Source organism: Haliaeetus albicilla, chromosome Z (genome assembly GCF_947461875.1).
Source record: "Haliaeetus albicilla chromosome Z, bHalAlb1.1, whole genome shotgun sequence".
In the NCBI taxonomy this organism is placed as follows: Eukaryota; Metazoa; Chordata; class Aves; order Accipitriformes; family Accipitridae; genus Haliaeetus; species Haliaeetus albicilla.
The window spans coordinates 29,154,726-29,167,474 of record NC_091516.1 but is presented as its reverse complement, the minus strand read 5'-3'; the positions used below and the strand labels follow the sequence as shown (position 1 = coordinate 29,167,474).

The following is a 12,749-nucleotide window of genomic DNA, read 5'->3' as shown; positions in this document are numbered from 1 at the left end:
AAATCAGATGAAAAGAAGTTAAGTCTGTTTCCAATTCTCTGAAGACAACACCACATGCCATTCATTAATTTATGGTATAACAGACCGTAGCTATATCTCATTTCAAAGATACATAGCTTGTCTTGCAGAATCATTGTCAATTCACAGCTCTATATTGACTTCATAACTGTTAAAGACTAATCTTTTATTAGAACCTGAAGCCCGTTTATTCCATCCTCTCTCCTCCATGTACTTTTTCTTGTCAAATATGACAGAATACATTAAAAAATAAGCTTTTGTTTACTTTGTTACAAAGTGTTCACTTTGTTACCTTAACATGTAAGGGGCATTTTAATTCTGCCAAGTCAGGAGTAGTTTTTGTAATAAAACAAGTGGAGATGTACCTATGAACATCTAAATGAAGATACATTGAAACAGCACTAGATATACTTGGAATGAGTTAAGCTAAGCTGTTTACTTAAAGCTAGCCAAGCATTTCCTGCAATTACCTGTTCTAATAGCAGACTGTTTCTAACTTCTTACCAGATACTGTAGAGCTGAAACTCAAACCATTCTTTGATCTATTTCCCAGGGGATGGAGGTTAGATTCTTTTACTGAGCACTGTTATAGAGCCTACAAAGTACCATCACGGCTTTAACAACGTCAGCTATGCAATTATCAAAAAAAAAAAAAAGACCAGTAAGCTAAAAATGCATGGGAGTTAGATTTGGGCAAACAGGCTGTTGTTTCCATGTAAGTATGCACCTATTATTCAACAGCTGTACCTGAATGTTTATGGGAATGGGGAAATAGCCAAAAGTAGACTTTACTGGGGTCAGAAAACAAAACTGTTTTTCCAGTAAGTAATGATAAAGCAAAAAATATCATTGTGCAGTCGTGCTGGCTGTACGTGTTTTTTAGAAATGACCTCATTCCCCAATACACAACACACTGTCTGCACACAAACTATAGCATTTTGCAAGGATCTCTTAAATAATAAAAAGTATTACTGTATATGAAGAAACTCATGGATATGAATGAAATAATGAACTTCTAATGTAAATATTTAATAAATATTAATATAAACCCCTTAAATATAAGTTAGGGGTAACAATGAAAGCACTTTTCTAGGACATTTTTATTTTATTTTTTATCACCATTATGTTTCTTTATTTCCAGTGCCTACTATCCTACAGGAGTCAAAAATTCTTCAGTTAGAGAGCAAACACAGGCTGTACTGTGAAAAAGGTATACCTTAATTGGAGAGATATGAAAGTATTCATACAGGCTGATTTGTGACGTATCCATTGACGACACACTCATCAGTTCTTCTTGCAGAGATTCAACATCCTTTTTGAAAAGTTCTAGCTGTGAATGCATTTTAAAAAATATTACTTTAACATTTAGAGTATATAAAACTACCCTGCATTTGTCAACTGAGATGCAATACGTTGACTAATACTACTTATACTCTCCTGATCTTATTTTTTTACTTAGTTGACATTTTAAAGGACTTTTTGAGTTTGCTTGCTGCCTTTTTTGTATGAAGAGGAGGAAACATATGTATATAAAAGACAATCCAACATACATGTATTCATTAGTTAAAAAAACCTCTTTTTATGAAAGTTCAAATACTAAATATTTCAAGTAAATTTTGGACATTTTTTATATGGATCAAACAAAGAGCATACATGTATACCCTTCTGAACACATAATACAGCACATAGGTTTTTAAATACAAAAAACTAGACTAAAGACTATTTTCTGGTACACAGAAACTAGACTTTTACATACTCTGAGAAGACCTCCATCTAGCCCTTTTTTCTTTTCTCCTTCAAAAGATAGAGTTACTTTACAACAGTTTTTCAAGAATTGGCCAAGTAAAAAAACAAAACATTTTAAGGTTTTTAAATAATTACAATTCTGAAGTCAGAAAAAACTTAATAGTCAAAGAAAATGAAGTTGTAACTAAAAATAATGAGAGGTCCTTTCAGAACAGTAAACCCCAGTACCACCTTGCTACTTAAACAAGCAGAACAGTCAAGGTACTAAATATTAAGTAGGGACCAAATCCGAAAATTATGCCTTGCAATTCCAATAAAAATGAAAGTGCAGAAGAGGACTTCCTCTAATCTCTGGATTCAGTGATTTAGCTCACAATGCTGATCTCAAATCACTCATCTTTCCACTGGGAGGGGAAAGAGAGAATAAAATACAACAACTTATTTTTTCCACTACACAACCATGCATTGAAAATTAACATAATTTTTCAAACTACCATAATAATCTAGGATTCACGGGTACACCTGGTATCAACAGATGTAACAGACTGTATGCCCCAGCACACTGTTGGGAACCACGAGTTCAGACTACTTACTCCCACATATGAAAATACAGCGACATTTCTGAAACAATTCTAAAGTAACATTATGAATGTTCATTGAATCTCTGCTTTAATAGACCTTTCAAATTTCCTTATATTTCATACGTTACAATTAGACCGCTCATTCTTACTATTTAAATTTTTTAAGATGTTTAATTAAGTTTATGATGTTTAACAAAACTAGACTCATCTAGCCGTTAAAAAAATTACATTACTCAGGTTTGCTTCAAGAGTTTATAATATAATAAGAAAAGACTATATAGAAATACATGCTTAGGTCTTGATTTAGAGAAAGGTGCCTCTCACTGGAGAGGATCCCATTCTTTAAGTTAAAATTTTACTTAAAATTTACATTACCACCAAGAGACAAGAGTTCCTAAGTCAATAAGCAGTTAACATGTTTTGTGAGTCTTTCCAAAACTGTGGTGCCTCTAGAGCTCTGCAAAGAACCCACGGGCTTCAAATTACAGCAACAGGAAAGAAAGACAGGACTATGAAGAATCAACTACATCTTCATGCCTGCTAACCCCAAACTCAAGGTAACCACATAAACGCCTGTGAATTGGACAGTACATTTAGTTTTCCTTTATCAGAGGCCAGAAAACAAGCTACAAAAAACCCACCAAAACCAGAATCTTCTTTTTAAAATTCAAAATAAAGAACTCCATATGCTTAAGAAACAAAAGTAGGAAACTGAGGGTATATTTAATACATAATACCATGCAAGAGTAGCAAATTTATTTAGATGAAAAGATCTACTGAACTACAACCCATAGCAGACAAGTCTTACATTAATTTATTCTGCTGTAAATTTACAAAATTCTAACAAGATTCCTATCTTGCTTGAAATGTTATTCCAGAAATAAATTCTCTTGTTCTTCTACAGTTCCTTCTAATTTTCAATTTATATTTACACTGGAGCAATTTTTTAATCTTTTCTCCTTATTTTAGTATAATCCCTGAGCAGTAATAGTTTTTTCAATCTCTGGTGTGTAGATATGGGGAAATAAAAGCAAAGTAAGTTGCCTTTCCGGCATACCTTTCACTTGCCACAGTAAGACACTACCTTTTAAAGCCCCACGAAAAAGGACATTTTTGCTCTACTCATCCAGGAAGATCTTGTATGCAAATATTTCTGATTCATTTTTCACTAGCAGCATTTTTGAGATACAGACAAAACCGATACACTTTCTGCTAAATAATTTATTATCTGTTCGTTGTGTATTGACATTCAAAATTTCAATACTCTTAACAAAAGCAGCATGCCCAATTGCATTGTATCTACCCAGCTTATCACCTTTTTTGTTTTATTTTGGCAAATCCAAGAAACTCTGGCGCCTCTGTTGCTTTATGGTTGTATCTGAAGTTTTTATTATTATTTTCCAAGCAGACTACCTTGCATTTCATATTATCATTTCTACTGTTCTTATGTACAAACTTCTCTCATTCTCCATGTACAGTAATTAAATTCCGTCCTGCTGTCCTCTCCTCTCCACTTAGTATCAACATGTCAATTACATCATCTTCCAATTTTATAATTTTACATAAAATTACTAAAGACTATCACTTTCTGATCAACCTCTCTCTCCCTTCTTTTTACATTCTCTTGCTTTCATGGGCAGGTAAGTTTCAGTGATTTCCTGGCCAAGATTTTCCTTTTTTTTTTTTTTTTTTAAATAAGTTGCATTAAGGAAAAGAGCATTACTTTCACTTCCTTCCTGTCTTGGGTTCTTAATTAACTGATGCCTCAGGCATTAGTAAGACCAAAGAGCCTACAACAGCATTAGTTTCATTCTTTTCAAAAGGTTTTTGAAGCCTTCTTTGTATAGCAAGCAAGATGAGGATAAAAGGAAGTGTTTACTGATTGCCTCAGGCAATGGTAGTGCTTAAAAACCTCACAGCTTCATTAGTCCCTGACACAGGAATTAACCAGTGTTATGGACACAGAAGACCAAGCTGGTTTTTTTTTTTTTTCTTTTTTTAAATATAAGTTGAATGATTACAAATGAAAAAAAAAATCTATTAATCTTTAAACAACAAAAGGTTTCTACCTCTTGGTCACTCGGCACATCAGTCTGTGTAAAGAATTCAACCAGGGCATACAGGAAGCCAAGATCTAATCTGAGATCCATCTCTTGAATCAGGACCTTAAAATACCTACACATGAAACAAAAAACAATTATTAAGGTGTTTTATGAAAACACGTGACACATAAAACTTAATCTAGGGTATTCAGGCCACTTATGTATTGACTTCATGTACTATTTCCCACCGCCCCTAGAGGGATTCGCCAATACTGGCGAAAAGAAGGCTTCCCATAGCAGTGTAAGATAAACACATTTCCCGTAACCAGAACCGTTTTAAACAAGTAGCGGCATTTAGCATTGTATATAGCACTGCTAAACACAGAGTTTTTTCTCAATCAAAAATGACTAAAAATCTGCACTACAAACACAGTAAAAATCCTTACTTTACTCTGCCACGATATGGACAATAAAGGGGGATGAGCTTTCATCTCTCTAAGTGCTCTCATCTTTCTGAGAATGAGTTCATGTAAAATTATCTTCCATTATCTTTGCCCCATAATAATTTTAAATCTTGATTAAACAAATCAATAGCAAAAGAGATGAAACATGTCAAAATACTTACTTAATATGAGATATTTGTGAATGTCCTGCAGTTCTCATGACAATACTGACATCAGTAAATGGTTTTGGTGCTATGAAGTTGTAAAGTAAAAAGAGATCAGGACAGATTTTTATATGATATACGTACCTTTATATTTTTAATATGAAAATGTCATATATGTTCAGGATTTTCTCAATCCTGTAAAGTAGGATTACATAATGGATATGACTGGCAAACAACTAAATCAGGAGAAAGAGCAGGAACAGAAAGGAATAGGAAGACAGGGATGAAATGGAACATAAAAATTCTATTTCACTGATCTCTGGAAATGTACCAGTTTCATTTAAAAGCAAATTAATACTGATATAATCTTAGACTTATCTAATTTCCCTGGTCATGGAATAAGATTTTCCAACAGGTGATACCAAAATATAAACTAAACAAAAAAAAGAATTCCACAGATTTATGCACTGTAGCTTGAAATTGATCATATTTAGAATGAACACCTGACATCTTATTAGCTTCTGTACAAAATTACAAGCAGTATTCTTTGTTGCAATCCAGCATCCCTCCTGAGATTACTCTGGTCTTCCAAGTGACTTTACCCTTAATGAGTTAATGGAAGACATAGTATACTGACTTGAGCTCTGTGTTCCAAGCAATGGAGAAGTTGGAAGGCTACATACAAAACAGGCAAAATATAATTTGCTATATACAGAGCTTATAAATGGTGACTCATATAGGAATTTTGAGTTTAGACTGGCACTGGCACACATTTCTTTTCTTATTAGTTAACATTATTTCACATGGGTCACCAGGTCATCTATTGCATGCAAGCAAAGGAAAAAATAATCAACATGATTAAGATAAACAATTTATTTGGGGCACTAGGGAAAAATCAGATGACTAAAAATGAGGACTGAATCCTCACTGCCCTGGAACTCCAAATGCAAGTAATACAGAAATGGTGCCACAAATTCACTACCATCAATAAAGCAACAATTTGATCTTTTCTTATTTTCAGCAAACAACTCTTCTCCTATATTAGTCAGCATTAAGTTTTAACTGTGGTCTGAATACAACTACCAAAAGTCTGTTTTAAGCTTGATCCAAATGTAATTTTCACGTTACACTCTCCAAGAGCACTGAATTAGTGTGTCAGAAAGATATGCTTAAAAGGTATGATATTGATGAATGAAAGAAATTTTGTTTTCTTCCAACTGTTAACTGTTCAAATGGTTTTCTGTATATGTTCTTTGTAGAGAAAACTGCTTCCCTATCTCTAACATTAGTATTTGCATTATCTGTAGTCAGTAAGCTTATACAGACTACATCTGATAAGTGACATGGTTAACTTCAGTACAAGCAAGTTATCTTGTCATTTTAGAAGTAAGGATTATGTTAAACTAGAAAAACAAACCTGAATCCAGGGTGATGGACTTTGGAGGTTTAATAGGATAGAACACAAAGGGAAATATGGCTCCAGGAATCTGGTTTTGTATCTAATAGGGGTAAGGACAGGACAAGGCGCAGCACGTTAGCTTTTCAAGAGTGAAACATTTTAAATTCAGGACAAACACAAGAATTATGGACATTACCTGTAGCATTCCACCAATTCAAAAGCAGAAAAAAAGCTGCTATTGTGGTTCAAAATATCTCCATTTTCAAAATGAAATCATTCAATTCAAATAGTCTAGAAAAGTTTCTCTAAGTTGGTGGTAATAAATGTTCCACAGAATTTTTGCAATGGATTTGTTTTTAAAAACTTGAACATATGCAAGACAACAAACTGTACCTAGTTTTTTTGTTGATTATAAAGCAAAGCCACAAGAAAAAGCATGGATGATGGATGGTAAATGTTTTTCCTGAACACTCATAGTTGTCTGGGGTTTTTTTCCCAGAAGCATTTAAAGTAGTATTTCCAAAGATTGAGAAGCACTGATGTAGAAGCCATTGAGTACAATTAAATTCAAAACATGACAAATGCAATCAATTCTAAAAAAAAAATGCAAGTTTCCATAAAAGTTGCTTTTTCTTAATAAGTCACTCACTGTTTTTTGACAAGACTCACCTGTATCCTGTAAATTTGAATTCTGAAAGACTTCTGATGTGCAGATGAACTGTATTCTACTTTTAAAGCTGGCAGATAATTCCTTCTGATGGGAATCTCATTTGGTTGTTGAATTTTCATGTTCATTCCATTAGGAGTTAAACATACCTATCGTATTATTAAAGAAAATTTGCTATGTGTTTCAAAAGACTGCTTTTTATAATATACTTTAAAATTTACACTGTTCATTGACATTGTAAAGGTAGCTTAGCAGTAAAAATTTTGCAGCTTTTAAGGCAGATGTCATAACTTTTTTAAAAACAGTCAATTTTTGTCATAAATTTCAATAGGAAGTAAAACTACAAAATATTGCATTATTTGGGGGATTACTAGCATTTAATACATGGCTATCTAGAGAAAGGCAGAGTGGTATAGTATAACAGTCTACGATTAAGATAAAAATTGGCTTATTTACTTATAGCATGTTCATTTACCTACAACACAATTCTAATGAGTATCTAGAATCCATCTACAGACAAGGACAGCAGCATTTGGAGCATAATGTGCTTCTACATTCCAGAATAATTTCTGGAATGATTTTTTCATATGTATGTTACACTTCAGTTTCAAAGTTAGAGGCTAACAACAAAACTTCTATAGCAAGCTTTCAAATGTTTAGGGGTTTTTTTCAAAGATTTTTTTCTAGACAGAGAAAAAGAAGGGTTTTCAAATGGATTATGTAATCAATCATCTCAATTTTCACTGGAAGTTTCTTCAAAGATTGCAAAATTGATACATTTTCTCCTGGGTATGCATGTAAACAATAGAATTAGAGAAATATCACTATTACCAAAACATTTGATTCCAACTCAATAATCTTATTTTCTGAAGGAGTTAGCTCACTGTAATCTTTGAATTCTTGTTCTAATTTATCAGTCTGCTTAACACTCATTGGTCTCCATCTTGACTTCTTCTTGGGTTTTGTCTCCCAAACCACATCAGAACTTTGAAAACAAAACAAAGGACCAAGAGAGAAGGATTAGCTATTTCAAAACAAGTTTCCCCTACCATAGTATGGCTTTTAATAAGTTACAACTATGGAATCAGAAACCACATCATAAAGCACTACTGTAGTAAATAAAAGTGACCCAAATCTCCCACTACCTTCTTGGTACTAAGTGGAAGCTAGTCTCTGCAATATAATGCAAAAAAGAAAAGTTAACAGAAAGTCTGTATAACTCCCCAGTTTGATCAAGATAGGTATGTAAGGATACTTAATCAGGAAGCTCAGTTTCAACAGTACTGCCATCTATTGTTCTACAATCTCAGTGTAGTTTTCTGCATATAATCCTGCATGTATTTTGGCATAGCTGAATTTACTAGAAATTGAGAACGTCAAGTCAAAACGAAATGCCTCCTGAACTACCTCTTACTTTTGATAGCTCGTTTCTTCATCCTGTCGAAATCAATAGACGGTGATTTTGGTTTACATGTCTCCTCTAACGATTTTATGGTGGGAGTTTTTGGTTTGGGTTTTTGTTTTTTTCTTTTAAAATGGTATCCCCAAATCAGTTATTTTGTCTCTTACTTTTATTACTAATAAAACAACAAAATAATTAATCATCCTTAAAGGGCACTGGACTCTTCTGCTCAATTCCACTGCTTCTGGGAGAGGCTCTCCTGCCTGATTTCACCTTACAGTCAAACCAACGGCACACGATAGGGCACAAACCAACACTATCAGCAGGTAGAGGGTATTTCTTCTTTCCCCAAGTTACTCTATAGCCCACAAATACATAGCTTTCCAGACACAGGCCCCCAATTCAATCCTGTCCTGGTTTCAGCTGGGATATAGTTAGTTGTCTTCCTAGTAGCTGGTATGGTGCTATGTTGTGAGTTCAGTATGTGAAGAATGTTGATAACACTGATGTTTTCAGTTGTTGCTAAGTAGTGTTTACACTAAAGTCAAGGATTTTTCAGCTTCTCATGCGCAGCCAGCGAGAAAGCTGGAGGGGCACAAGAAGTTGGGAGGGGACACAGCCAGGGCACCTGACCCAAACTGGCCAGCGGGGTATTCCATACCATCCAGTATAGGAACTGGGGGGAGTGGGGCTGGGGGGATCGCCCCTCGGGGACTGGCTGGGTGTCGGTCGGTGGGTGGTGAGCAATTGCCCTGCACATCATTTGGACATTCCAATCCTTTCATTACTGCTGTTGTCATTTTATTAGTGGTATCATTATCATTATTAGTTTCTTCTTTTCTGTTCTATTAAACCATTCTTATCTCAACCCACGAGTTTTACTTCTTTTACCGATTTTCTGCCCCATCCCACTGGGTGGGGGTGGAGTGAGTCAGCAGCTGCGTGGTGCTTAGCTGCTGGCTGGGGTTAAACCACAACAAATCCCTTTTAGCAATATCTGTGTCTGCATTCAGATACATCAATGGCAGACCCACCTAAGAAAAGGTGAGCTAAAGGGCAAAATTGAAATTGCTGGGAGTTTTCCCCCTTTTTTCCTCTCTGCCTGCCCTCTCCCCCCCTCCATGGGCTGTGATCCCAGAACTGGTGGGGTGAAACTTGTTTCTGCATCAAGTTAGACACAAACTGCCTTTTCCGTTCTTTTTATAACAAGACATTCACAAATGGGAACATTCTGAATAATAGGGTTTTCTTCACCGTACCCAAGGAATATACTCTTATCCTTAGAAAAAGCTTGCAGGAGTTTGACATCCACTCAGGATTTAACAAGAAAACAATACCAACTGTAACTACTGCTAGACTACTGACTATGGATGACTGCTTCCAGAAAACACCGATTCAGTAAAATCTCAACACTACAATGAATCTAGGCAATTAGCTGCCACTTTTAATGGAGTGTTTCCACTGTCTAGATAGTTATCAGATCTCAGTTTCTCAGGTGAGGGCAAGGATTGGGATTATCTTTGTGAACGATAGATGTGAATACGTGAAGTATATGTGTATACGAAGTTTTTGCTTGTTTATTTTGCAGTGCTATGCAAAGAATTAATCAGGAGAAAAAACCCTCACTCTAGCAACCTTATGGCTATGAATATACAGGAGTGTGTGGATTATGGTGATGATACACAAGTGTCTCTCGAGCATTCTAAAAAACTCCTATCTGAATATATGATAGCACACATTTCTTAACCATTACATAGTTTCTTTTCTGTTTCCCTCTGCAATGTTATAGTAGGAAACCTAAAGTCACCATAATTTGTCAATCAAAACTAAAAAGAACTACAAGCTGCTACTGCATCAAAATTTTCAACACAGTATTCAGCAATTTGCTTCTGTAATGAAGACAGAATAATTCACTGACACAAACCACCCACAGACCTTACTGCTTAAAACACTGTTATCACTCCCCAAACTACACAGACAGGAAATACTTCTGTTCAATGTATTGGGAAGTTTGCCACACAGAGTTACAATTATGTGTTGCAAAAAAACATACATCCAAATACAGAAAGCATATGCATTAATATAAAACACAGTGAAAACATTTCTCTTTACAACAGGAGAATACGATTTCGTTCTAAATACTCTTACCCAGACATCTTTTTCTTCTTCCATCACACCCCAAAATGAAATTCAGTGAGTGAAAATACCTGAAGTTAAACATTTTAGACTGTTGCACACAAAATAAGTTACCTTGTAATTCCAATGTAGGACACCTCTTGCTTTGTATAATTATTAACCAATGAAATCCCAACATCTTGCAAAGACAGAACAATTTCTTGTTCTGCTAGTTCTGCTTTTACACTTTCATATGTCAATTTAAATACATTCTCATCTTCAGTGATCAGGACAATACGCTGCAAACCTTCAAAAAATGACACTAAATAGACTGCTTTTCTACAATCCAGGCTGAGTATTTCCATTTTGTCCTACAAACAAGAAAGGAAAAGTTTTTACAACCATATTCATCATTCTACTCCAGAAGCAAATATAAAAAACTTAGCAACACAAACAACAATAAAAGACATTTTTTAAACGTACAGGAAAATAATAAAAGTTTTAATTATGACATTTACAGCAGTCTCCTTCACACACACATGCTTTTGAACTGAAGACAATGCTTACTGGCACAAACTCCAGCAAACACAGTTGTTACTGTTCTGTGTTTGAACCTCATATGAGATTGCCCATCATACTCACTACATATGGAATCTCATACATACACTGATGAACAAGATAATAAGTTAGACTGCATTAAAAGGAGATTTAGATAATAAACATACCTCTTTTGGGGTAATTTCCTCAGTTCTATTTCCACATTTCCATTTCAATTTTCTAGATCCTGCTGGGTCTGCCCAAGTATACAGTACTGCCTTATTTGGCTGAAGACAGTCTTCCAATTCACTGAGGGAGCTACAACAAGGTAATATTAAATTAAAATGTCAATGAATATTTTGTGTCAATGACTTTTGCATTCCAGCATTTCAACAAGAACACCTCAGTTATTTTTTCAAATAATGAAATGAAAACTTAAAACATTGTGCATGAAAAAAACATGCACAAAACCATTCTCAGCACACTTCAAAATACATATGCAGACTTTAGAAATAAAGTATACGCAGTAGATTTTAAATACTCATTTTCTTCCCCACTTGTAGTTAACAGGAAAACATTAAATAGAGAGGAAAAAAAAAACAGACAGTGGAGCTTACAAGCTGAAAGGAAAATTCAGGATTTGTGCTGCCTAACACTAATATTCCAAGAGAAGAAATGCATGTTCAAAATCCATTGTTTAGGAAAGGTTTCCCTTATATGATTTGCTGAAGGGAAAGAAGTGCAGTGTTTAGTATCTGGATACAGTGGATCTTTTCAGACAAAGATTTTAAACTCCATTCCTCCTCGCACACAGTTAAAAACTGGCAGACTTGTCTTCTACAGCTCTCTGAAAGGAGCCTATCCCAGAAGGGGAAGTGGAGAGGGACATACTGATCTCTTTTCACTGGGATCCAGTGATAGGACGAGTGGGAATGGTTCAAAGCTGGGCCAGGGGAGGTTTAGACTGGACATTAGGAAGCATTTACTGAGGGGATGGTCAAACACTGGAACAGGCTTCTTAGAGAGGTGGTCGATACCTCATGCTTGTCAGTGTTTAAGAGACATTTGGACAATGCCCTTAATAACATGCTTTAACTTTTGGTCAGCCAGTTGGAGTAGGTGATCATTGTAGGTCCCTTCCAACTGAAACATTCTATTCTAGTCTATTCTCCATAGTTCATTACAAAAGTTACATATATACCTATTAAATTTACACTAGGGATGCCCAAAAGCCAGCTTAAAAGATCAAAATTACTAATCTTTACAGATGAAAACCAAAGCAAACAATTTAATATATTCTTCAAACAGGAACATACAGCTGCAAGCTTAATTTGACTAGCAGCTCTTCTACTTTTCAAGTAAAAAAATCTTTAAACAACACTGCTCTGACTGACTGAAAGGAAAAAATGGTAGAGGCTGTTTGGTTTTTGAAAAGAAATAGGTCAAGAATGCTGTAGATATGCTTACATTTCTCAGCACTGCTCAGTATCTGCATACAGTAGCACAGCATTATAAAGACATTCCATCTTGAGAACAGAACCAGTACAGCTACATGCAGGTGCATAACCAAATTTTCACTGATTGCAGATAATTCCTATTTGTTAAATTAATCTTAGTTTTGGTCTAGCTTGACAA

The 12,749-nt window shown here is 34.9% G+C and overlaps 1 protein-coding gene across 4 annotated transcripts in view; it reads right to left on the bottom strand.

Annotated features, from left to right (window-relative positions):
* The window catches only part of VPS13A (vacuolar protein sorting 13 homolog A), a 109,531-nt gene that overhangs the window by 21,570 nt on the left and 75,212 nt on the right, over positions 1–12,749 (bottom strand). For all 4 annotated transcript variants that reach the window (XM_069776694.1, XM_069776693.1, XM_069776696.1 and 1 more), the window contains 8 exons: positions 11,303–11,432; positions 10,713–10,948; positions 7,892–8,045; positions 7,063–7,209; positions 6,412–6,493; positions 5,013–5,082; positions 4,415–4,520; positions 1,235–1,348 (listed from right to left, as the gene is read on the bottom strand). In XM_069776694.1, the coding sequence (XP_069632795.1) occupies positions 1,235–1,348; positions 4,415–4,520; positions 5,013–5,082; positions 6,412–6,493; positions 7,063–7,209; positions 7,892–8,045; positions 10,713–10,948; positions 11,303–11,432 (1,039 nt within the window). The remainder of the gene's footprint in view (positions 1–1,234; positions 1,349–4,414; positions 4,521–5,012; positions 5,083–6,411; positions 6,494–7,062; positions 7,210–7,891; positions 8,046–10,712; positions 10,949–11,302; positions 11,433–12,749) is intronic.